Source organism: Nothoprocta perdicaria, unplaced genomic scaffold (assembly GCF_003342845.1).
Source record: "Nothoprocta perdicaria isolate Ctin4 unplaced genomic scaffold, notPer1 scaffold_1, whole genome shotgun sequence".
Classification (NCBI taxonomy): domain Eukaryota; kingdom Metazoa; phylum Chordata; class Aves; order Tinamiformes; family Tinamidae; genus Nothoprocta; species Nothoprocta perdicaria.
Window position 1 is genome coordinate 12,911,288 of NW_020454093.1, and position 27,588 is coordinate 12,938,875.

A 27,588-nucleotide genomic window follows, 5' to 3' on the forward strand; every position below is an offset into this window, starting at 1 on the left:
TGCGGGGACGTCGGGGCCGGGACGGGGAGGGATCCGCCACGTCCCGGGCCTCCCTCCCCGTCCCGGTCCCGGTCCCGACGGCCCCATAGGGCCCTGCAGCCGCCATGTCCGCTCCCGGGGCCTTCAGTGTGTGTCCCTTCTCCCTTAACCTGGTGGCTTCCCTCCCTTAGGAATCGCATTCCAAGCAGGCTCAAGCCCCTCCTTTGCCCGGGTAGCGCCGTGGGGGAAGCCATTGGGCAATCCCATAGGGCTGAACAGCCTCGAACCGACTCGCAACCTCCTCCCCCCTTAATCATGGAGYTGCCCGACTATCAAAGCCACTTTTTATTCTTCTGTCCCTCTCCCTAGTGCTCCAAATGGCTTCTTTCGGGTGGAAGCGGAAGATTGGCGAGAAGGTCTCCAAAGCCACTTGGCAGCAGTTCGAAGCAGAAGCCGCCGACGATGCCGGTGCGGGTGAGGATGCGGACGATAACTGGGTGCACGCGGCCAAGAGGAGGAAGGAGCTGCTGCTGGAGGACTGCGTGAGGAAGAGCAAGCAGCTGAAGGAGGAGGGGGCAAATCTGGCAGAAAACAGCAGGTACTGATGTTGCTTTATATCTCTAGGCTGAATAAATGCTGGATTTCATTGTCTTTTTTTTTTTTTAAATATTAAGCAATGTGCTAGATGTTGCATTCATTTTTTCATATTTGTAAAAAATGAGTTCTTTTCACTTGAAGCACTTCCTCTGTTACTGGATCAATTGATTCGGCTATACTATCTAATAACTATAACTATACTATAACATATAGTTTTCTGTGGTGCTGTTCTTGCCACCTGTGAAGTCTGTGTTCAGCCTTGTTTCTGAGTGTAAAAACAATATAAGATAGAAGTAGAGAACTGAAAATTCTCTTGTAATTTTATCTGCAGACTGAAAGGGTAAGTACAGTTTTGTGAGGTGAGCCATACTGTAAGCTGTTACAACTCTTCTGTGCCTGTAGTGCTAAACTGTGACTATGCGCTGAGTTCTCCGTCTCTGTTGGACCCCTCTGTGTGGGCACAGTGGGCAGGCAAGCTGTGCCGGGCCCCTGTGCGTGCTGAATCCGCACGTTCCCGCTCACCGTGCAGGCGCTGACGTTCGGGTGAGCACCCTGAGCATCCCTTCTGGGTGGCGAGAGCTGAGCCTGCCTTGAGGCTTCCACGGCTTCAGAGGGTAGGAACGTCGACCTGTTATGCTTCACACAGCAAGTAGCTATGAGAAGGAAGGGGAGAGTGCAAGGTACATAATTAATAAGTTATTTGGCTAGATTCCCTCTACGGGAGGCAGGAGGGGAAGGAACCCCTTCAAAAGCAGGGCTCTGCAGCTCCCTGTACTGCTTGGCGTGCTTTAGTTGCATCATCTCTGCTTTATGCATCTCCCTGAAGAGAGGTGACGTTATCATGCTTAGCTCTGCGGTGTATGTATCTCCATAATAAGTCTGCGAACACTCCTGTTCTGTTAAATTCTTGCTGTTAAGAAATTTCAGTGTAAAAATAGGTGCCGGGGTAAGGCAGAAGAGAGGACAATTCAGAAGTTTAAAACRTATGCTTGCAGATGTTACCAGTGTATTTTGCTCTGATTTATTTATTTTTTTTAACTTAAAAATAAGATAAAAATAAAAATAACTTTTATCTTAAAATGATACATGCATTACACGTGAGCTGTTTATGATGTTACTGCACTAAGGATATTTATTAATTCAAAGGCAGCAGGCCTAAATCTGGCTTAGCTTAGTTTGATTTTAACTTACATCTAAAAAGTTTCACGACAGTATTCAGGAATTAGAGAGCTTGGGAACACCAAAATGGGGTAGAGAAGTGAATCACTCTCTGTCCCACCACCACCCCAACAGTGTCACTATCAGAATGAAGAGTAAAAAGAGCAAACCATGTTTAGATATTTGAATGGCAAGATTTTGGTTAAAAAAAAGTAAGTCAGATTCATTCTACAGCTTGTAATTATTAATGTTGATTTTGTTTGTGTGTATTAGGCATAAGTTTTGCCTAATCCTCTTTTTTTTTCTCTCTGATATGTTGTAAACAGAAAGAACTCTCAATTCCTTGGTGTTTTGTATTTATTTTTTTAATGCAATAATAATGTAAAATACAATACAAAACACARGAAGAAATAATTTGTTATATATCTGGATTAGGATAGGAAAGCACACTTGTATATTTATTCTGAGCAGGTAGTTTAATTTAATGAGAGATGTGCTTCATCAAAGTAATTATAAACTACTTAGTAGTTCTCATAACAAGAACAAATATTAAAATGCAAGTTTTGTGAGACGTTTCCCTTTCTTAGTTTGGTGTGAACCTGTTACATCTGCCACCCAAGACAGGAAACTTAGGAAAGCTGCAGTTTTCACTTTTCAGGGGGAACTGCCCTGGACAGTCAGTCGCTGCAATAAACGACTGCAATAGTTGACATACCTCTACCAGTAGCTTGAGGAACAGTCTGCAAAGAATACTCTTTCTTTCTAAAAAGCGTGGTGGAATTGTGGTTTAGACTTAAATGGTTATTTTTTGAGTATATATTTTTGTAAGACAAGCAGGCTTATGTAAAGAACTGAATGCTTAATTTTTTTTTCTCTGATTCTGTGAATTGTTGTATGCAGTAATATTCCAAGAAAGGTTTTGGGTTGGTTAGTGCAGCATTCAGTGAAAAGGACAGTATTTGCTGTGCCAGAGAAGCCCAGAAGGAAACACAGACTGAGCTCTAGGGAAACCAAGGTGGTATTTTAGTTGGCTTTGTTTGTAGGAGGAGAGGGAGGGAGAGGGGGATCCCAGAAGGGAACAAACTCAGAAAGGAGCTAGAGGCCAACTAAAGGAAAGAATTTCATCTTCATTCCTTACAGAAAAGGGACTCCAAACATATGCACAGCAAAATTCAAGTGATCACAGATGGCTTTTCTTACAAGTCTAAATATTCAGCAAGAGCAGCGGTGGTGGCCTCTGTGCTTGGCAAAGCCTGGAGCTTGTTCCCTGGAAAGGGAGAGCTGGGTGTTGTTGCCTTCCCACCTCCTGACCACTCACACTGGCTGTTGCTGCATTAGTCTCCGTACATGCAGGACGGCTGTTCTGGGGGTGAGAGAACTCGGGCTGTCTTGTGYTTGTAGATTAAGCCTCAGTTCTTATTGGGGCTGACAGGAAAAAACCTGTAGAACCAAGAGCTGGCAGCTGACTGGCAAACTCAGGGCAGCACTCCGAGTTGGTGGTGGCTGCTGCCTCCAAAACTGGGTTTTCATCTTCTAATGGAGCTGCCTGGGGGCTCTGCATGTGCAGCCTGTTCAGCCTGAGGAGAGACAGGAAGAAAATTCACCTAAGGAAACAGTTGGTGATCCGCATTTTATTTTTGTTTATTATTTATCTTTTYTCGTGGGGAGTGGGGTGAGGTGGCAGTGACAGAAGAGAGGAAGGAGAAGTGGGGACATGGRTGATAACTAGGCTAGTTATCCCAGCAGGTCTAATGTAGGTGGTCATTACTGGTCAAGTGGGTCAAGTGGTCATGGCCCAGGAAATTCTGGCCTAGAAGCTTCATGAATGGGCAGGTAGGAGGGAGATGACTTGTGAATGAGTAACTGTGTTATAGCAACAGACCCATGGGTGGAAGAAGTGAAAATCTGCCCGCTCTTTGGATATGTGGGAAGGAATGATTTAAAAATCTCCGTTACCTTCTACCCCCCTATTAAGGTGTTTTTTTTTTTTTTTTTGTGAAACAGAAAAGAGTCATTTGACAGAAGGGAAGGAAAATATTTCAGAAGAGAAAATATTTGGCTGGATTCATAATGCTGGCAGATTATCCAAAATGAGGTACCAGCATGAGGGTGCCCTCACACACTGGAATTAAATGAAATAAACCTATTTAGAAGTCCAGTGTAGGTGTTTTGCATGGATGGGCCTAAACAGTTTAAAATTTAGCACTGCTTTCAAGGATAAAAATGTGCAGCTTTGAAAGCAGTGGCAAATTACTACAGCTTATTTTCAATGGTAAGTCACCTTTGTATGTAGATCATACCCATGTTTGGGGCTGAGTGCAGGGAAGATTAAATAGTATGTCTTCAGACTGGTTGATGTGTAGAGAACTAACATCAAGGACTGGAAAAYGTCTGTGTTGGCCTTGTATGCTCATTACAATTGAATTACATATTGATATAGATGATTTTGTTTTACTTCAAGCACACTCTTTTCTTTAACCAACAAAAGTTTTTGTAACTGTCCAGTAGGTGGAGTTCGAGCTCTTTGCAAGGTAGCCTGAAGATATGCTGAAAAAAAAAAACTAAAAAATAAGATATTTAACTTAAGGGGTTTTTTTCAGCTTATCTTTGTATCTCTTTGTAAAAAGCATCTCTTTGTAAAAAATAAGATATTTAAGTTAAAAGAGATGCTTTTGGTTTTAAGTTTTTATCGACTCATATTTTAGTTTTTCARTTATTTTGAAAAAGCAGTAAATAAAAATCATATTAACACTGCTCTTTTACTTCTAATTACATTTATTTCTTATTCCATTTTACATTTCACTATTTTAGAAACAAAAATCTGTTTCTAATGCTCGTACTTGTTTGAAACGATCATACCTTTAACTGGAACAAACTTTTGGCTGATTTACTAGATAAACTGTTTATTTTAAACACAAAGTGACTATGTCACTTTGCTGATAGAAGTTAGTCTGATAAATTTATTCTTCTATTTGCTATTTTGCAGTAGCAAATTAAACAGAGACGAGCTGAAGTGCTATGACCAGAGCAGATAATTGGTTAATCCTCAGAAATACTACACTTTTACTCTTTAGGAGTTATTCTGTTCAGCTTTTTTACTCTGTTATTAAAAAACAAGTTCAGCTTTTGTGAAATGCCATTTAAATTCAGTTGCTAAAATGTGGGTTTATTTTTTTTTATGGCACGAATAAAGCAGAACTATTTCAACGTACCTAGCTTGTCRTTCCTTGGCAATATATGCCACAGTGAGTTCCTTCCTTGCTAGACTCTGTACGGTGTCAGTAAAGAGATTATCTTTCACAGTCTTTCAAAATAAGTGCTTAGTGTGGTGGTCAATGGGTTAACTGTCATGAAAAATATATTTAGCAGATTGAGCAGAAGGTTACTATCTATTAAAAAAAAATCTGTCATGATTTTATAGTGGTTATATTTGCTCTGAGTTTAACAGTGTCTTTCAGGTTTAGATTATGTTAAGTACTTGAGTACTAATGAGTTAGGGAAGCACTAAAATAATAAAATTCCTTTCAAATTACTTTGTTCATTCATTTAGATACAGCTGACATGGCAAAGGGCAAAGACCACTCTGTGGAAATAGTCATAAACCTTCGGTCATTAAAACTGATGTAATTTGCACCATGCAAATGTTAATAAAGTTTCCCAGAAGAGCCACCAGCTGTCTTTGCCTGAAATATTTCAGCAGCTTAGTTACATTGCAGTAGCCTGTAGAGAAGTGAGGTACTTTAGAGTATGTGGGATGTTTTTAGAAGTGGGTTATATTAAAGATAAGAGAGGTTCAGGAAAGTGAATTGATTTATTTTATTTTATTTTATTTTATTTTATTTTATTTTATTTTATTTTATTTTATTTTATTTTATTTTATTTTATTTTATTTTATTTTTTCTGTTCCCAAGGATTACTCTACCACTCCAGCTTAAGCATGACCCATTCCAGTGAGCAGGAAATTGAGCAAAGGTGGTAACAGGTCTGCATGGATTAAATAAGTTACTCCTGACAAAACTGGGACATAAAATGGAAGCGTAAGAGAGGTGGAAGCAGGATCAGGGGATCCAGGAGGAGTACAGAGTATGCAGGATTGGGATTAGGAAAGCCAAAGCCCACCTGGAGTCAGATTTGGAAAGGCAACACGGGGATTTGGAAGGGCAACACAAGGGCTTTGAGTGCATCAACAGCAAAAGGAAGACTAGGAAAAGTGTGAGCCCAGTACTGAATGGAACTTCCCCATGTCTTTTGTCACCAGGTCCCCTGTCCAAGGTACTCAGTGCTGCCTTTACTTTCAAGACTTGCCTTCAAGAACTCAAAAAGCCTGTAGGAACAGGGAGTATTTAATTGGACAGGCATAAATCTATGAGACCTGATGGGATGCAGCTGGTGTCATTGCAAGGCCGCTCAATCTTTGAAACATCACAGTGATTARGAAGAGATTCCTGAGGACTGGAAAAAAGCTAATGTCACTTGTATTGGGATGATGATTGGGAGTTGTCAGCATGGATTTATAAGGTGTAAGTCATGCTTGACCGACCTGATAGCCTTCTAGGATGAGATAACTGACCAGGTGGGTGAGCGGTGGATGTTGTTGATCTTGACTTCAGTAAGGCTTTCAACACTGTCTCATAACATCCTCATAGACAGACTGATGAAACACGGCCTAGATAAGTGGACGGGGGAGTTGTATYGAAAACCAGCTGAACTATTGCTCCTAAGTGTAGTGATGAGCAGCATGGGGTCTAGCTGAAGGCCAGATGCTAGTGGTGGACCCCTGGGGTTAGTGTGAGTCCAGTGCCGTTTAACCTCTTCTTTGCTGACCAGAGCAATGGGGCACAGTGTACCCTCTGCAAGTCTGCAGGTAGTGCAAAACTGGGAAGAACAGCACAAGGTGGTTAAGTTGCCATTTAAAAGACACAACAGATGAGAAAAATGAGCAGAGAGGAACCTCATGTAGTTCTAAAAGGGAAATGTGAAACCCTGCTCTGGCAGTGGGATAAAACTCATGCACCAGTACAGGCTGGTGGGGGACTGGCTGCAAAGCAGATTTGCAGAACAGGACCTGGGGATCCTCACGGGCACCAAATTGACCATGAGCCAGCAGTATGCCCTTGTATCAAAGGTGGACAGTGACCTCCTGGGTTGTCTGAGGAAACACACTGCAGCAGGTTGGCAAAGAGGAGCTGCTTGGCACTGCACTGCTGCATCTGGCTCCCCAGCACAGGGGAGGCCTGGCCCTGCTGGAGCAAGTCCCRTGAGGGGCCACAGAGATGGTTAAGGGCTTGAAGCATCTTTAGCATGAGAAGCTGGGAGAGCTGGAGCTGTTTGGCCTGGGGAGGAGGAACCTTTGGGGAGATTTTATCACTGTGTATAAATCTCTGTGGGGRGAAATGAAGAAGGCAGAGCCAGACTGTTCTCAGTGGTGCACAGGAACAGGACAAGAAGCAACGGACACAAAATGAAATACAGGAGAGTCTGTTTAGACACAGATGTTTTCATGGTGAGGGTGAGTAAGCACTGAAACATGTGGCCCAGCAAAATTCATCTGATGCAATAGGGAATTGGGGAACCTACAAGTTTAGCTTTTATTCCTGGGTGCCACTGTAGAATTTAAAATCCTGTTAGGCCACTGTTAGACTGAATTTGGAGTGTTAATTTTTCTGTAAGAGTGATCTGAAACCCCTGTGTGGTTGGATTTCATCCAGGGGGGACGGATGGAAAATGTTTATGGTAAAACAAAAAATAATACAGTAGATGTGACTCCTACTGCTCCTTGTGAGTTGAAAATACCTCCTTAGTATCAGACTCTTCATGTAATTTGCATGTTAGGTATTACCTATTCCATGTAGCATTTACCTATTTCAGAATGAGTGATCAATACTTCAGATAAAATGGAAAATGTTAATCCAAGTTGTTGTTCACTTTGATCAGATATTTTCTACGAATGATYGTACAAAACATGGAGAAATTAGGTAGATTTATCACTTCTGCTAAAAATTATATATTGCATATAGAGGCTCTCTCTCTATATGCAGTATAGAGGCTTGATAACGGAAATGATTTCTGTCCAAATACTTGATGATGCTATTTCTTGTAGGTGTTTAGCGTGACTGTCTTGTATGTATCCAGCTCCTGTGCCCTGTGCTCCCTTGGGAATGCCCTGCACGTGTAATGCTCACAGACATGAGGTAAAGGGYGGGTGGACTGTAGATCTGGAGTGTGAAGCATACGAGCTGAAACCGAAAAGATTCGGAACATAAGCAGCTTTGCTTGTCCCAAGCTTTTGGCAACAGTGCTTGTTGCTGCTTTGTGCTGCTTAGTCAGAGTATGCGGTTTGTTCTGCAAACCTCATAACCTTCCTGCAGAAATAATAATAAAAAAGGAARTGTGGAATGTTTTATAGTGTTTAACGTCCTCCCATAAATTCGTACCTTAAGTAATGCTCCAGTTTTTATCTTCAAGATAAGTTTTATTGCTAGCTTTATTGTTTTCTCTCACTTACTGAAAGAGTTTTTGCTTCCTGGTGATGCAGCTGGTTGGCCTTCCTCATTGAAGAGGAAGTTCTTTGCTGCATATTTGTTTTAAATAGTTCCTTTTGTTTAATTTACTGTTTATCTTTAATACAATTTTTTTTTCTTTTTTTTTTTTTGGCGAGCATTATTTTCCAACGGCTGGTTATTATTTGGCAAACAGGCAGCTCGCTTCTGAGTTTTAGTTACCAACTTTTTACAGGCATTTCTGAAAGTATGTGTAAGAGCGTGATTTTGATAGCATCTCTTTCATTCTTTGGAATTATTGTGACTTGAGGGTGTTGCATTGTGATAAATAAAATCACAAAGGAAGAGAAAGCCAAAGTTATGGAACAGCTGTAGACATGTGCATGCACATGTGTTTGTACATCTGCACTATTAATTCAGTGGAAAGCATTAACGTAGCCGATGCCTACGCTTATCCCATCTAACTTCAGGCACTTCATGGAGGCAATCAAGGTATGAATCTGTTTGCTCGAGGTTTCTTTACAGTGTAAAGAGAAAGAGGTATCTCCAGACTATAGTTCAATCCACTAAAGAGCTTAAACTGCAATTTGGAAGTCTTTGTCTTTATTAATAATAGAGCTACATTATAAAAGCACCAGGACCCTCTGCTGGCACTGGAGTGTCTGACACGGGGTGATGACCCATGGCCCTGCTGTGTAACCCCGACCTTACCTTTGTTTCACAGACACTGGCAAGAGCAGCTCAGCTGAAATACTGTTTTTGTCYAGTACTCACTATATTAATGGTGGTRTTTAAAATTCACCCCTCTCTTTACCTCTCTAGTTATGCTGTGATATACACAGCAGTCTAGCTGGGCATTAAAGAGAAGAATAAAAGAAGTATTTTATTAAACAGATAAAAGCCCCTCGTTTATTTTAAGAAAACGGATTATCTCGACATTTCCTTAAGGAAGCTGTAGGACAGAAAATAGATACTTTCTTAATTTTAATGCCTCAGTCTATATGCTCTTGAAGAAAGTCTAGTTATTGTAGCTGAAAAAGTACACCTCAAAAACAAAATACAAAAATTTGAACCGGTCTAATGATTCCTGAAATGTAATATTAAGGCAGTAATCCATTAAGTGTCCATGGCATTGTTGGCATCAGCTGTGTACCTGCTGTCCCCATGAGAGTTCTTCTAAAACTCAACTGTACTATATTTAAGCAATCATAATTGTCCATCAGCAGTGGTGTGGCTTTGGAAAGAAGATGGTGCTGATTTCTGTTCATTTCCTGGATAAAGATCTTGGTTTCTAAATGCCTTAATGTCAGCCTGCTCCTTTCTAGTTCTATCTAAATGATATTCTCCTCATCTTCATGTATTGCACGGAAATATCTTAAATTAGAAAGCATGCTTTTAAGTTGTAAAAGCTCGCAATAAAACTGTCCAGGCAAAACATCATGTTCAATTATTCAGTCAGGCCTTTGCAATGTTAGTTCAAGTGGTGACTGGGAACCTCGGAGCACCACAGTCTTCTCATTGCTTGTTTTTAATGGAAATGCTTGATTTTTCTAGGAGTGCTAATGGTTTAGGAGGTGATCTCAGAAGATGACAAAAAAAGAAGTTAGCTCACTTGTAAGGACACGTGCATGGGGCCCGGAACACTGGGGGGTTATAATAAAGCTCATGCTGTATATATATAGGTGGAGAGATAATACAGCAGGCTTCTATTCCTGCTTTCAGGAAAAGAAAGTCATAGCTATCTTGTTTTCACAAAGAACTAAAGTTTACTATTCTGAAGCCGGTTCAAACTGATAGTTTTTCCAGGCCTGTCATCCTTGGTGAGCATTGAACATGTTTTCATGATAATCTCTGGAGTTTTACTGGCTCTAGCAACTAACTGACAAATGTTAGACAATGTAGTTTGTTTTGTCTTTGGCCTGTCAGCTGGTAATAAAARTTTCATGTAGTAGACCCTGGTTTAAGCTGTTAAACCTCTGCAAAAATTAAAAAGTGACATTTAAGACAAAATAACAGTTCATAGCTGTAGGTTCTGAAACAGACTGGATAAGAGAAGTTGGCAGTGAGTAGTGACTCAGCTCCAGCTGGCTCCGCAATCCTGTTTTACTGTTAAAAATCGAAGACACCTATTAAACTTGTTAAATAATAGCTTGTTGAGAGGAATTCTGYGGCTTAGATTGCTCCGTAGGAAATATTAGCGTGTCTGAAGTGTAGTGAGTGTGAAGCTTAATGGCAGCTTTCCTTTCCATGACCATTGCATCCTGCGATGGGCGCGAGTCCATCATCACCAACATCAGTAAATAAAATGAAATTATTTTCAAGATCAATTGCTCAGAATCAGTTTCTGTCATAAAACGAAAGTGTGTTTCAGATAAATAGCTAGTACAAACAACTACTATATGTTGCCGTGTTTTAATCAACGCACAGGAGAGATCTTTAACRTGCATCTTTCTACATAACTTACGTATTTTTTTTTTCCAAGATATTTTAACTGATTGTGAGAGAGCTCAGGTTACTTAGTTTGTCCAATGCTAGATGTGAAAAGAGTTTGAAATATAAATAACGAGCAAAATTGGAAAAAGGCAAGCTGAATATAGTTTAAGCTTAAACTTAAGAGAAATTATTGACATTTTTAGAGTTTGTGGATGATAACTTTCATGCAGGAAGAGCACTTAGATGTTAAGGCATCTGTGAGTCACATTTATATTTAATTATATTTGTTTAATCAGTGGGATCAATCTAAAGTTTAAAGGGAAGGTAATGGAAAGGGAGCCCTGCCAGGACTCAAAGTTCCCTTTGTAGGTCTACTCCCTTAGGCAGCACATGGGATTGGGTCATAAAAGCAGAGAAAGAAGAAGAGTTTAGTTAGATTTCAAAAGCCTAAGGTCCTTTGAGCCATAAATAGCTTAAAATATTCCTGTCCTTTAACCAATGCAAGTAAAATGCATGAAATGGTAGTTGTCTTGAACCTGTTGTGCTTTGGTTTTCTTCTCCCGCTTTGSTGTGAGGAAGCCACAGGGAGATAGGTCAGGGAGATAGGTCAGCCTTAGGCAGCGCTGCGTGTGTGCAGAATCCCCCTGTGAGCGGCGCGCAAACCTCGGTCTGTTCTTTGACTTCCATGTGAGGCTGCTGCGCAGTAGAGGTGTCACATTTAAGTGGTGTTGTTAAGCTCTGTCACTTGGCAGTTGGAGCACAAACTTGTGTCCGCCTCTTCTGCCCTGCATTTTAAAAGCATTTATACCAAATGGCACCTGCAAGTGCCCCTTTTTCCGCCCCACAACTTGTCACCTGCAAGTGTCCTGGCTCGCCGATGAGCCGGCTCAGGTTTAGAAGGGTCCAACACATTCCTTAGTTCTAGACGGTGCCATCCAGTTCCTGCCTGTTTTATCCTTGTACATTAAGCACGTGTTGTTTATGACATGTCTATATTTCCCTTAAGATGACGTTTTTGCTTAATAGTGTTTGGACTGGGACTTTACAGTTGTTTGACATCAATACAGTCTAGTCACTTGAAGTATGTGAGGAGGTTTGTAGAGGTAACTGCCCCCTTAATTGCTTCTTTCGTAAATAATAAATGGTAATTACTTGTTGTAAATCTCAAAATGCCATAGAGAATTATTTCCTGTGTCCTTAACTTTTTTTTTCTCCTCTCTTTTTGGATATTGCTCATGTCATTGTTACTCTGCAGTGTTGTAAGTGGCAGGCATTACAGATGACCAGAAGTAGTTTGGGAAAGAAAAAGAATCAGATTATGTAGCAACAACAGTATAGCAGCTCTGTTAAAAGTAACTATGCAGAACAGAATATGGATAGACTAAGGCTTTTGACTGTAGTATCATCTCTCTCAGAACGTGAAGCCCTCCCAATGCTTCTTTGGGCAAAATTCCTGTTAATAGYGAGGAAGAACTGCTGCTATTTAAGGGCCAGGGCCTTGCTTTCCTGGTGCTTTGGACAGTTTTTGGTGACTTCCTGTCAGTTAGTTAGGGTTAGATCATTTGGGTTATTCAAAACTATCCCAAAGGGCACGTGCTGTTGTGTTGTGTGTGTCTAACTACATCATCTTGYGGAAGAGCAGGAGGTTACATGTGCTGTGTGGCACTGACTGCGSACAGGATTATCTGGGTGCTTTGGCAAGCAATACTTGCTCACATTGCTTTCTTGGGCACAGATTAAAACTGTTTTTGATAGTGTTTCTGGTGGTCACAGGCCTTTATTCTACCTTTATTCTCTGCTGTCAGAAATATTTGACAGTTATTCATATTCTTCTTGAAATCTTGTCTCTCTCATCTTGCTCAAACCTGTCTAGCTGTATTTTTAATTCTTTAAAAATAGTTCTTTAATTCTTCGTTTTTTCAGATTCCCTTCAAATCTTTCAGGACTTCCAAGGAGTTATACTGCCTCTTGTTTTTCTCCAAATACTTTGCTGCTGTGATCTGCCTGTCCCATTTTGTCTAAATTTGATAGTCTCAGCTCTTTGGAGTGTCTTCATGTATTTTAAGTTTCATTCTTAACGTACCCAGAGGTTATAATCTGTTCCTGAAGCAGCAACAACTGTGCACTTCTATCAAGAGTAAAGCTACTGGACTGTAGATCGTGTGACCATTTTCAACATTACATGCATTGGATTCGAGCTGCACATCAGAGATCAGGTTTTGAACCAGAAGTTTGACATTTTACCCAGAAGCTTCCAATTAAATACTTTTTAATGGAAAATGTGAATTTGGCCTAATGATTTTGTTTGAGAGTTCAAGAGATGCTGTTTTCCCAGAAGTGTTGTTGAGAAAGTGAATTCTAAGCATGAAATGTTTGTTTCATATATTTAGCAGGCTGGGTTAAAACCTGCCAAATCTGTATAGCTCCCAGATGGTTAGTAGTAGCATGGCTGAAGAAAGCACTTTCACCCCTTGAGGAGAGCTCTGGCTTGTTGTATCCACTTAAGCAAAAATTAGCAAGAACCATCACATCTTGTACTCTGAAATCATCCCAGATGTATCGAGTTTGAAGTAATTTTTCTTTCATTTTAATCGAGAAGGGAAAATGATAATTATGTTCTGGATGAATTGGATGTTTTTTACTGAAGTGTCACCATGGGTTCACAAAARCATGCCTTGTCTTTATACTTAAATAATACTTCAAAACTTCATATGAAAACTTTTTGAAAATGTTTTTGTTGTGGAGTTTAGATGCTTGGTAATTCACTTGAGGCCAGTTTTGCAGCAGAGTTTAGCTCCTGTTTAGTCACAAGAGCAAACAGCCATCTCCTCAAAACAGTTCTGCATAACGTGGGGAAGTGGTTAGCAAAATCATAAATATTAATTAGATGCTGTGGCACTTTAATTAAAGCAAAGTCAAGATCTAGGTCAATAAAATTGTCTAGTATAAGTCAGTTTTTAAAAATCTATTGACACTGTAATACTCTCTTAATTACAGATTCCGGGAGGCTATTCGCAAATGGGATGAAGCACTTCAGTTAACTCCAGAGGATTCCACACTTTATGAGATGAAATCACAGGTAATTTATGACAATTATTAATCAGTTTTGAAAATCAAAAATGAAACTTGTAGTTGTTCAGCAGATACCATATAATGCCGTATGATTGCTTGCATATATAAACTACAGCATAATTGATTTAGAGTTTCCTTTTCTTCTCAGCACAAAAGGGTCTTTTACACATAGTGGAAATATACTGTAATCATCACAAAGAATATTTTCTTGCATTGTAACATCTTAATTCATGCCCTAGCTAACACAGCTGAAATGTTAAATAAGGCAGAAGGGGAAGAGGATGTTAYTCTGAGAGGTGTGCAAATTTGGCTATACCATTAAAAAGAAAAGTCTATCCACTCTTTATAAGAGCTGGCTTAACATCATCATTTAGCAGAGATACTRTATAAAAATWCATGGTCCAGTTTGTGTCGACATCAGTCTTACATAAATTAAATTACCCTTGGAAAAGTACATGTCTTGCAATTCATTTCAGCCCTTATTTTACAGCGGTTTTGATGAAATTAGGCTGCAGCCAATGCTTCACTGAAACTGCAACAATGAAGTTTGTAATTTGTAATTTCAGTRTGGCTTTTGCGACTTGGATAACAAAAGTACCATGACCCACTGTTTTGCTTAAGTCAAGTTTTTTTCATAATCTCTTTGCCAACATATAAAAATTTTATGTATTAAATGCAAAGCTCTTCTTTTGAAAAAAAAAAGTGTATACAAATATATATATATATATTTAATTAGMACTGAAGATGAGAATAAGAAATGTATAGCTCAATTTACCTCATATTAATATCTGTTAAAGTTGTCCTTTTTATTTATTTTGCTGAAATCTTGGGTGAGATTAAATGGAAATATATTTGCACTTGCCAAGCTGCTGAGTATTTCACCTGTATTGCTATATTTTGTTTGCAGGGGATGTCAGTAGCGAGTGAGAGGGAAACAAGGAGCAGGAATGTTAAATATACATGAGAGCTATTCTAACAGTAAGGGCCAGGGCTTATCTCATCAGACTGACACATGAACTCCCTTCTTTCTGGAATTTTAAAAGCCTTTCTCCCTGCTAATGCACCACGATGGAGACACATTCAGATTCTCCGTGGGAGAGGCTTTTTTTCCTCTGTTGTTTCAGAGAAAACCAAGAGCTATTTCCTCACTTAGCTTTTCTGGAATCCTTAAATAACATTGAATCCTTGACAGAGTTTTGTTGATTTATATACGTGGTGACAAAAAGCAGAGAACAGGTAAGTACATGGAGGTGAAGGGAAAACAATGAGAATCAAAGCTAGAGAAAAGGCTATTTCAAAAATGAGCTGGATAGTAAGTTTAAGACAACAAAAAAATGAAGGTACCTACTCAAAACTTAGCGCTCTCTACCTCTGCTGACCTTTTGCAGACTTTTTCAAATAGCCTTTTTTTCCCACATTTTTTTTTTTCCTTAAAGATGAGATAAATATATAGAAAAGAGCAGTTATGGAACAGAGTAGCTCTTGTAAATCGTTTTCCTTTTTTTTTCTTGATTAGTTATGTGGATTTATGTGAATGCAACAGTTAATATACACACAAAGCAAAGCTCTCCACAAATTGTCTATTTAATTGCAGTTCCACTGAAATTAAATGTATGCACAGTGGGAAGAATAGGAGAACAGTGAATTTTGTTTACCAGGATCCATACTATGGTGCAGTGAGGTATGTGTGTAGGTGCCTACTACGACATTGTTCAGCTGGTGCCCTAGCTGCAATATCTAATACTTTGGTGTGGTTGCTTATTTGATGCTTCTGGTTCATTGTGCAGCTTGATGATGCCGCTAAAGAATAATGAAAACTGGAAAATGAAAGGAGTGCAGCACTTGGCTTCCARCGTGCCTCTTTCCTGCTTTCCTGAAGGAGAGAGCACTGCTGGACAGCTRCTCTCTTTCCCTTTGGTTTCACTTGCTGCTGTTGCATAATACCCATATCCTTGTTCAGTGCAAAAGGAGAAAGACTTACATACAAACAGCAATATATTTATAAAATTTCTTAAATATATTAAAGAAAATCATTATTTAATGCTTTAAGGGGGCAACATCTCTATAGTATACACAAATAGCTCTTACAGATGTCCTTTGTAGTGTGACTTATGCTTACTGGAAGCTGGCTAACATTGTGCAGTGAAACTTGATACCTTTCTGCTTTTGGGGGACTAGTGTGAGCTGTAAAAATCCTTTTTTGCCAAAGCAGGAATATGCAATTCATTCCAAAAATATTACGGTTGAGTCTGTTGTTCCAGTCCACCACGCCTGCACAAATGCTAGAGCTGCCCTTGTGCTCCTTAATGAGGAAGTCCTGGTGGCTTGAGGTGGTGGAAGAACCACCACGCACTGCTTGAGCCAGGGCTTGCCCAGTGCTGGCACTGGSCAAATCTGCCTGTTCTCTGGTACGTGAGGCACGTGCTATAGCATATGATTCATATTAAAGCTGTCTTAGCACTATTTATTGAGATTACTTATGGTATATACTACTTTCAGTGAGGAAAAGTCCCTGTTTCTTTTAAGAATTAGCACTTAACATGCGATATTTTGATTATCTGTTTATCCTTTTGAGCTTATTAAGATAAATCTCTGTTGGATTACATAGCAGCTTCCCAGTTTTTCAATATTTACTGTCATCAGCAAATTCATATATTTTAAGTACCCTYGTTGTTTAATAAACAGCCCAAATAAATATGCAGACATGGTAGGAATCTGTAAATATTTGTATAAAGAACTTAAAGATATATATTTTAACAGATGTTTCATTTTGTTGGACAAATGTCCTTCAGCATTTCTGAAGAGCGGAAATAATGTTCCTAATATTCAGTGACTGGTGCAATAAGTGTATTTCCAGAAAATCATGTGGAAACTGTGAAATTGCTCAACTCCATCTTGGTTCAAAACCCTTGAAAGTTGATGAGTTTCTTTCCATTGCTGTCAGATACTCTTTGATCCATTTAAAAACAGATGGCTCTGGAATGTGGAGAGGTTAGGGTGCACATGGATATTGTCCTTTGAGTACAAGTTGTTTCAGTTTAAATACTTGATATTCATTAACCAACTTAAACTTTTTATTGTCAGAAGAATATTAAGTGGCAAGTTGAGGTTTGTACAAGCCGATTTGTGTGTGTGTTTCTGTGAAATTCTTCTGCAAAAGACCCCACAACCTTAGAATGAATTTAAAAATCAGGTAACTAGTATCTTATATATGTATCTTGTAATAGTGTGCATTATACCTGCATCCTCTTCATTGCAGGCTGAGTATCTTGGGCATTGCCTTCATTATTTTATTGCTGTTTTGAATTACAAAGAGGGAGGAGGAGATTTTGAGGAGTTTTGTACGTTTAGGTCTCTGTACAGAGGAGCACCCAGGGTTCTCTGAGGGGTGACTGGGGGGATAGAGATCAGAGGGCTCATACTCATTACATAACCATATACATGCTATAAACTCACCTAGGGCTCCTGGGCTTGGCTGAACCACATCACTCCTGAGAATTTACCTCCTTACTGTTGTTTTTCAGGCAGCACTTGTCCCACAGAAGTCTCAGATAAATTCTCAAACACCTCATGCAACTAAATGGTGGTAGCCCTGTTATTCTTTTGGAATCCTGAATTTTCTTAGTAGTTGAGCATTGATCGTGCATGAATATTCCTATATTTGATTGTCAGGGATCACTACATCACGTGTGTATTATTTGCCATACCTTGAATTCACTTTTAATGTGACTCAGGATAAAAGTAATGTAAACACATAATAAAGTATCCACAGAAATCCTCAAGTGTGCAGTACAATTATATACATATATATATATTAGTTTATATATATATACACACACACATTTATATGTATTTATATATCCTACAAATGAAAGCAGCCAGGATGGTGTGTGTTTGATAAGCTTTGTGGGTGTGGTGTCCGTCCCTTGCTGCCTGCAGATCTAGTTTGTGCACAACCCTGCCTTCTTGCTTTGCACTGAGGGWGCAGGATTTCAGATGCATATCTCCTTCAGAGCCCAAACCTTTCATGTTCACATTGAAACCATCCCCTCTCCTGCTCTTAAGAATTTCGTAAACCTTGACTTGGTAAAGAAGTAATTTCAACTCCCGCCTGTCCCTCTTCCTGCTTGAGAAATGATAGGGTTCCTGAGGTTTGACCCGATTCATAATGCTTGGTTTGTATTGTAACAAACGAGCTAATAATTTCTGGTTTATATCTAGTTGATATAAACATATCTTGTTGCATTGCACGGACATGACTGGCACTCGTGAAACCAGCTCTGTTGATGGGAGATTGGTTTGTGGTCCTGAACTGGGCAGTGGCAGCTCCTGAGCTGCTGGAGGGATGGAACAACCATGGGAAAGGAGAGGGATGTGTGTGTGTTTTCCACACCACTCCCCACCCTGCCCTGGACCCACTAGAATCTGCTTGCTGGACCAGACCTTTGAGGTGGATGTGACTCCACTGCAGCAAGGGTGTTTCATGTAGGTGTGGATCAGCCCGGCCTGGCCTGGTTGGGCTCTCCCAGGAGTCCCAACTGCTCCTCTCATGTGACAGACTGTGGCACTCTGCCACCCAAAAGCACTGAACTCTCATGATTGAAAAGGGATTGTATATTTTTGCAGATAGCACAAACATCTAGGACTATAGTATTYAGAACAAGTATTATTTCTGAGTGAAATCAGCATCATGGTTCAGGGCCATTGCATCTATTTAGAGTCGAAAAGAGATTCATGGAGAGAGTTGGAGCAGCTAATCTGTCTACTCTGCTTTTTTTGTGCTTTACTTGAACTGCATTTGATATTCTTAGTGGCATTAGATGACCTCCAGGTTATTCACTATAGGAGCTGCTAAACTCTTCTTGGAATCCTAGTCAGTATTGACCCTTACTATATTGACCCTGTATGCCTGAGTTCAAATACTCTTGATTCATAATATTTGAGATGAACCAATTTGTGATTTGCTGAAATTATGTAAAGTTTTAGTAACATCTCAACTGCTTAAGCTGGAAAAGTAGTAAATATTTTAGTATTTTATATTAATCCAGTGTACTTTATCTGTAAGAACTTCACTTGCTGGTTCGGTTACAGAGAAGATGGACTTGGAGTGTGCACTGAAGGCACTGGTCAGCAGCAAGGGAAATTCCTATTTGATATAAGGAAAGAAAAAGTACTTATCAGTGGAGGTGATTAAGCATTGAATGAATTTCTGAGAGACATTGGAGATTTTCAAAGTGACAAAATTCTTCTCATTGGTACTCACTTTTATGATTTACAGTATATACAATGAACAATAAAAAATACAGTGAAATGTCATTAAAAATACCATAAATACTTACGTAGGTGTTTTGGTACTATATTGCACTGAAAAACACTGGTAGAAGATGGTGAATGTTTTGAGACTCATGAATATGCTAAGGTGAAAATGTATTTGCCTGGTTATAGGTGCGGATCACATCAGTGTGGAAGGAGGCACAGCAATCCACTACTAACAGCTCAGTGGTTCCGTGCAAGGATTGCTGCAGATGAGAATGCACACAGAAATACAGCTAAACTTCAGGTTTTGGGAAAATACGTAGTATTCATTGCAGACTTTGCTCAAAAAGATCAATGGTTGAGAACTGCTGTTTAAAAAAAAAAGTACGGGAAGAAACAGCATGGTGTTCAGCTATGGGCTGGCTCTTAGGGGTCTTTTTTAGCAACTTTCTAAATTCCCTTGTGCAGCCTGTCAAATGGAATTAAAGAGAGACCTAAATGATTAGCCTCTAGACAAAAATAGTCATTAAAACACTATGAATATGCATCCAAAGTGCCTATTGGAGTTGTGGGTACACGGTTACAACGGTAAGGCTGCCTAGTTCTTTTACAGTACTTATCCTGATGCTGCACAAGTATTTTATGGTAATTAATCACACTTGGGCCTTCCTCCCTCTGCACTCATGTTTCTATATTTAAAATATTGCAGGGCAGAAAGGTTCAGCAAATGCCTTTACACTTCAGCAGTTGTCTTCATGTGCTCCGATAGTATTCATCACGATTGTGGGTTGGTTGGGAAGCAAGTGGTTTCCCACGCATGAGTCTTGCTCTGGTGGTTGACCTTTTCATCATACAATCGGAATGCAGTTGTCATTTGTTTCTTAGACTGGTATCCATCACCACAGCATGTGTTGTCTGCAGGAATGATCTCAGAGTGATGGAGGTCTCCAGGTAACATGCCAGTTTCATGGAGGTCTTGGAGAAATAGGACAAGCTTTGAGTTGCGTTGAGTTCTGTGTCTCTTAACTGTGATTTATAGGTTTAGTTATGAAAATCCAGTGTGAGGTATAGAATGGTAACTGGCTTCCACTAACCTGTACAGCTGGATGAAAGGTTTCTACATTTGGAAACCACTTCAAAAATGCTCTTTTATGCAGTTGATTTCATGTCTAAATAAAGCATTCTGCAATAGCAAAGTCTACCTATATTTGGATATAACAGTCATTGTTAAGAGTTGTTTCCATGCTGAATTACAGGGATAGTTTCCATTATTATATCATGTGAACTGTGAATGTATTTGGTAGATTTTGGTCTTCGGTTAAAAACAAAAAATAAAGCATAGAAGTTTTTCAAAGCATTTGAAAAAATACTTGCTTACTTATTGTGTTTGGTTCTTAATGTGCTTGTCCTTTAGTGCAATAGAGTGATTCTGTTACTTGAGAGCATGAGATTTGGAGGGAGGGAGAGGAACTCGTTCAGGAGCAATTCATCTCCTTCTAAGAGTTGCCTGAGTAAGTTAGATGAGTCATCCTTTAGCATACCTATTTCTATCCATGGGCTGTGGAACGAATTTAGGTGACTCTTAGATTAGACAACTAAGTTTTAAATGACTAAAAGCTAGATGAGAGGAATCTTGGTCCTCAGTTACTGAAACTAGGCTGGTTCCGGGTAATGACAGAAAAGTTAATTCTGTTTTCAACTCTAATTAGTCCTGTTATTCTTCTTTGTCACAGGTCCTGATGTCTTTGCATGAAATGTTCCCAGCAGTGCATGCAGCAGAAATGGCTATCCAGAGAAATCCACGTTCCTGGGATGCCTGGCAGACCTTGGGACGTGCCCAGCTTGGAGTAGGAGAAATAGAACTGGTAGGAAAATGAGCAAAAAAGACTACAGTTGTAAATTAAGACTGCAAATCACACCATCTGAATTGTGTGTTAGAGAATGAAAGTACTGAAGTATCAAAGTAGCTTAATATCCTTATGTAGCTTCAGATAGGCAAGGAGAAAGGCTCTTGATGTTTCTCCCCCATATTCCAAAGCGTGAGAAACACTTTCTTTCTCACAGGTGCTTGCTGGACTTGTGGAAAACCTGCCTAGCTCAAAGATATTTTTATCACATTCTGTATTTGCATTGTGTTTTTTATAACAAAATGATTATGTTGATGCCTCTTCATATACTACATTCCAGGTAGATGCATTGCTGCAGTGTAGTTCACATGGTTTAGAACTGAAGGTACTGTGAAGCCCCRGTTGATAATCAGTTTTATACACAAATATTAAGGGAGTTCTAGGGCCTTGTTTTCCCTCTCTCCTGCTGCCCTTCACATCCAACAAATCATACATTCTCATTCGTACTTGCTTCTGGATCATGGACGTCGCTTGGCAGATGAAGAGCAAGTCTCTAACTGCAGCCCTGTGCTGTGGCACCATCTCTGCCACCTTGTGTCWTACAAAAGGACACCCTTCCTCCGTAACGCTCACCCAGGTCTAAACAACTGTAAATAATGTAGTGTAAGTAACACAAATGTATCTAATAGTCTTCTGCTGGTTAGTATGGAATCATAGTGAGTGAAACTTTTTAATGAAGATGTGTACGCAAAGCCCATTAGAAAAGTAACTCATTATGAACTCTTAATAAAATAAAACCAATATGTTACTTTCACTTCCAAGATAGGTAGCTATGTGCTGTTTTAATACAAATAAACAATTTTCTCATTAATTTAGAATCTTTTAGGAAGTTAAAATATTTTGACTGAAATTTTTTAAGAAAATTATTTTTCTAAGTGAGCTAACAGATCATGCAAAAACAGTGTCTTATTAAAATACAATATTAAGTGTTGAAAAATCAAACAGAAGAATAACATCAGACAAAAGCTCTCTTGTGTTGCAGATGTGCAGTGAACTACTTTRTGTAGTTCTGGCATCATAATACGAAATTTAATATAAATTCATACATAGCTGGATCGTGTCATGTTAAATAAGGGGTGATATTCCATGGCTTTTGCCATGCAGATGCTCAGAACAGTCCTCTGGTCTACAATCTATAAATCATTTTTAAATTAAGTGCCTGAAATTGCCTCTCTAAGTTGTGTCAGAGGCGGTAAATGCATTAGTCTAAGGAAGTTCAAAACTGTGTTTGTTGAAGAACCACATATGTAGATGCTATTCTACAATAAGTGCTACAGYTACAGTAATGAAAATTGTAGATTCAGGTTTCTCCTTATCAGTTAGTCGAGTTGTAGCACCAGGCCTGCTCACCAGGTTGCTTAACCTGTCTGTGTCAGCGAGTGAGATCACAACAATAAGGGGATATATGGCTGTAGTAGCGTGGGGACCCTGTGTCCCTGCATTATCTGCATTTTGCTTTATTCAGATGAGCTCTGTTGCGGGAACGTCTTCGGTTGTGCTCTTGGAATTCAGGGTTGAGTTGGGAGGGAACTCTTGCCTAACTCTTGCCTTGAGACTCTTCCCTAATGCAAAACAAAGTGTGTTAAGTGGGGACAGTTGGAGATTTGCACGAAAGCACATTCTTCATCACAACTGCTGCTATAGGTAGCACCTGCAGTTTTGTAATCTCCACCTTAGCTGTCACTGGYGAGTGAGTTACCACCAGGTGCTTTCACCCCAGATGTCTTTGTGGCCCAATTGTCCAAGTAGGGAAGATAGGGAGAGTAAGCTCCTTTTCATCTCCAATCCTGCTGTGTGATATTTTATATATTACTGTTACAGTCACTAAAGCAGTTCCTTCTGCAGAACACATGGCAATGCCCTGTGGAGATGTTCCCCCAACCATAAAGACAGGCAACAAGCACTGGAGAACGAAGAAAGTTTCAAGTTTAAGGAAAACGCAGCTTGCAGGAAGACTTAGAAGTGGAGGTAGTATCTGGCAGGCCGATTCTCAGAAGCTGTGATGTGTGTTGAGATGTCTGAGCAGGGGTGAGGGCCGTTTCCCTGTGAGGGCCTGCGGTGCCCCCTCAGGGCTGAGGCGGGGCCGAGCTGCGGCCTGCGCTGAGTCACTCCCGGGGATGATGCATCCCAGCCCGGTCAAGGTTCTCTGCAGTGGAAAGTGTTGAACATAGGAGAATGGAACTACCATCATCTCACAGACCTCTACCAAGTGTATGGGAACAAGGATTTTTTCTAGGTTTATAACTTGACCACATGCCAAGAGGTTTAATGGAAAAATCTCATCTCTCGCATCCCGAAAAGGTCCTGCTCTTTCTCCAAAGTGTTAAAACATCAGTGCTTTAGAATAAGCTTACGAACTACAAGAGAATTAATCCCCTCTTTTCTTGAAGGTGGAAATTTGTTCTTTTTTAATTTTCAATGAGATGGATTTTATTGTTGTTTTAAAGAGATGCAACATTTAAAGATACTGGCCAAGTTCTTTATTGCTTCTCTTGCCCATTGAGTCAAGATTAGAAGTATCAGGTGTATCAGGCTGTAACATTTCCCTGTAGTGCCAGATAGGCAATTGAGGTAAGGAAAGAGATTCCCCTGCCAATGCAGACATAAGTTAGAGCTAGCACTTGAATTGACCCATGTGAATGCGTTTAGCTTTGCTTGAAACCTGCTTTTAGCAATACTCTGTAATGATTAAAATTATAATCAGTATGAGAAATAGGAATAGGAACACTTCCGCACCTTATATTTGGCATGTTGCAGATGGATCGTTAGATCAGAGAATAATTTAAGAGTTATCTGTGCCAGATTGGCATTTATATTCCTGGATTTTCAGGGAGTTTTGTTGCAATATGAAGGAATGGCTGGAAGCAGGTGAGGTGGCAACATGAAATAGTCTGTAAATGGCAATTCTGCATTTTTCAGGATTCCATTGGTGCTTTAAGGCTTATGCCTCTAATCTTTTGCACCTCTGGAAATATACCTTTCTATAATTGTCATATGTAAAATCTTTTCTCAAATATGCATACAAAGCTGATGGCTTTATGTTGTGTCCATATGAACACAGTTTATTAGCTACAACATTGCTGTTCGTAGCACTTTGGTTACCTTATAAATTTGTGTTTCATTACTGTCTTTGGTGTTTCATGTACATGAGCATAACTATACAGACAGGTTTTAGATGGGAGGCCTCTTTCATGGGAAGTTTGAGAACAGATTTCAAAAAAAATGACAAAAGCGAGCGTTTAGTGTTTATTTCTAACTCATCTGTCCATTGAAATTAAAAGTCAGCAAAGCTGAGTGACACTTTGACAAGATTCAAACTGTCTGCSTCATGTCCTGAGTCCAGCAAGCTCCTACATTCAGATCTGGCCCTAGGCCAGTAGTAAAGGACTCTGTTTTTTCTTTCCTGGAACTGAATGGCTGCCTGTWACAACAACAGGACCACTTATCAGCATGCCAGCATTTCTTAAAAGAAATGAGAGATTTGAGTGTCCTGTCTGCAGTTGAGTTCATGTCGTTCAGACAGGAGGAAAATTAATTAACGCTTTCTGTTGGTCCACATGAGAAGTACTGCTTTTCCAAATTAATTTACATGCTTTGAGTATTTATAAATTATGGAAAAACACCATTTTCAGTGATTCTTTAAAGTTTTTATACAGAGTTTCTGGAAATCTATGAACCAGCAGCACCATCACTGTTTTTCTACCCCACAGGGAGAATTTGTCACTCAGAGTGACCACATCCATTACTGACCACAAACTATGAATATGAAAAATATGAATAGGTGCATGCATATGTATAAGAGTAGATAAAGTCAGTGTTGACTTTCTCATTGTTAAAGTCTCAAAACAGCTGTAAATTTTGGTCCAATATTTTTCCAGTTTTATCTTATTACTGCTAAAAGCCATGCTTACTACATTAGGTTACTTATTTATTTTAAACTTTTGGATTGAATATTTATATTTGTGGTGCATTTCTCAATTTAAAAGAATTGAAAGACAAGAGAAGCAGTCTTAATTATAATTAAATAATTAATCGTTTCAATACCAGATGATTTTGGGGGTTATAGGAGTTCTTAGAATACTCTGGGGAATTTTGTACTTTTCTCTGAGGTTAGATATCTGCAACCAATTTGATCAGTTTATTTGCTCAGCTTTAGAGAAACTGCTTATCATGGGCATGTGTGAATGTAATATTAGATCGACATGTGAAATGACTGCATGCTAATTTAAAAGGGGTAGTATTGGTAAAATTTCACATCCCAGTTGTCCCGTTTCTGTACTTGTTTAAATTTTATCTTTCTGCTTACATCCTCCTGTATATCTGATGACAGGAGAAAAATGGGGTAGAAAATGATAAAACCAGAAATTAGTTTCTCCCGCTTTAATTAGAATATTATTTTAGACCTCTTTTTGTTGGAATGAAGAAATAATGGRTAAGTAATTTCAAAGCACCCAAGTTATATGGAAAAGCCACTTCTTAAGGTGTCTAAACACCTATATTGCACTTTGGGATACTTATTTCATTGCCATTTCATACTTTGTAAAGCAGGTCGCTGTTGGGACTGGTTCATGTCTCGTGACAATGAGGCTTAATATTCATCCTTTGGTAGTGATATTAGGTTGCTTGATTTCTGTGGAGGGAGTTGTAGCCTTAAAATRTAGCTGATAATATATTCTTTCTTGTAGATTAGGTACTACAATTCTGTTCCAAATTTTCATTTAAAATAAAGATTTTAAAGGCTCCTTGTTTCCCTAAATRGACCACCTATGCTTGTGAAATTGTATTTGTGCCTTTGTTGCCAGGCACCCAAATTGGGCTTCTTGGTGCTTTCAGACAGTTGCACATGCTTTTGTGTGGGGACAACACTGTCATTGAACTTACAGCGAGGAGCATGTTTCAGTAAAGGCAGATAGCAATAAAACAATTTTTTTTTTTTTTTTTTTTTTAGGAAAGCATTAATTTCCGGTTAATTTCTGTGATATGGGATTCTCTAAACATTCCAATCTGTGTTTTCCCCCCTCTTCTCCTTCTAGGCAATCCGAAGTTTTCAGGTATCCTTACACACCTTTCCAATGAACCCCGAAGTATGGAAAGAGGACCTTTCTTGGGCACGAAAACTCCATAAATATAAGCAGAAGGCAGCAAAGGCTAAGGCAGTGCAAGCGCTGGCAAAAGAGGCTGCACAAGAATCAATCCCAGACTATGACTTTGAGAGTGATGAGATTGTGGAGGTCTGTGCTGCCATCGCCCAGAAGGAGAAAGAAGCGAAGTCCGTGGTGATCGTGTCTGCGTCAGGTGCTGTAGAGACTGTTACCGAGAAGGAAAACTCTGCAGCGACTCCTGATGAGACCATTTTTATCAGAGCCCGGTAGGGCACTCTGCTATGTTACCAGTACAGTTTTGAGAACTAGTTATTTATTGTATGTTGAGAGTTTTTTGAGAATTTTTTTTCTTAACCAAGGGAAGCCTACAAAAGCTTTTCTTTTTCCTTCGAAAATTCTGATTTGAGTAAAACTAGTTTTCTAAAAAAAAAAAAAAAAAGTAAATCTGACTGAATTTGTCTTCTGTCTGTACTTTTGGAGAGAAAAACTAAGGGTTGATTTTAAAAATCCCATGAACAAATGTAGTGTTAAAATGCTTAAATACATTATAACATCATCTTTYGTGTAACTGTATTTAATAATTGTACAAATTACTTTCTACATTTTCCAAGTAGTAGACTGTAATTTAAAACACACAACAAAAGGGCAGTTTGTTGTAAATGTTGTGTTTCGGTCCTTACTCATTAATGRGTATCAGCCAGTTTGAGTGTGAGCTGCTCTCTTGCCCTCAGAGGTCTGGCTGRTCCTTATTTCAAGTGCTGCTCTACAGACAGCACCACAAGGAAAGCAGTGGGAGGGAGCTGGAAATAGGTACGTCCCTGAAGTTAGCATTTTTATCCCTTTCCTCCCCACTAAGGATGAAGACCCTATAAAAGGAATCCATGTATTTTCATAGTTCTTACAATCTGCCATTCCTTGGGGAAACCAGAGGTTCAGGACAACGTTGCCTCAGTCTCCCTTTTAAATCGTCCATGCGTTTGGACGGTGTGGAGGGTATTTGTGCTGTGTTGACCCAGCTGCTCCACTCAGGAAGGTCCTTTGGCCTCGATCTTTCTCCAGGGGAGGCTGGTGGTGGCTTCCTCTCGGGGGCAGTGAAGAGAAGAGCCCAGTGGCTCTGGGCTGAGGCTCCGCTGTCTGCAGAAGCATTTGGGAGGCTGGAGGTAGGTCCTGAGAAACTTCCACCTTGTGGAAATCTGGCTTGGCTGAAGTTACCTCCTTGTACAAGACTAGATTCTAGTTACTGTTTATTTCCAAACACATTTAAGCTTACTTAAGTGTCTACATAATATACAGTTGCATTGTAAGTGTTACAGGGACTATAAATCAAAGATAATTTGGGGAAAAATGGTCAATTCAGGAATTCCCAGAGACTTCAGGGTATGTATGGGAACATATATTTTTGCAGAATAATTGGATAATTTTCATATGTTTAATTGGTTAATAATCAAAATATGTGCATGGCAAAGATAGGTTTGTAGCAAAGGGGAACAGTCTGGGATCAGTCATCTTTGCCTTTTTAATATTTCTTTTGTCTTTTTAAAATTAAAATGTTTGTAATTAAAATCAAAAATGAAAATGTTTCAA

The 27,588-nt window shown here is 39.5% G+C and overlaps 1 protein-coding gene across 1 annotated transcript; it reads left to right on the forward strand.

Moving 5' to 3' along the window:
- Positions 1–80: 80 nt before the first annotated feature.
- Positions 81–27,360, forward strand: TTC33 (tetratricopeptide repeat domain 33). The gene is made up of 4 exons (XM_026038380.1): positions 81–577; positions 13,665–13,746; positions 20,729–20,860; positions 25,936–27,360. Exons 1-4 carry the CDS (start codon positions 357–359, stop codon positions 26,272–26,274), a joined length of 774 nt encoding a protein of 257 aa, XP_025894165.1. The 5' UTR covers positions 81–356; the 3' UTR covers positions 26,275–27,360.
- Positions 27,361–27,588: the final 228 nt, after the last annotated feature.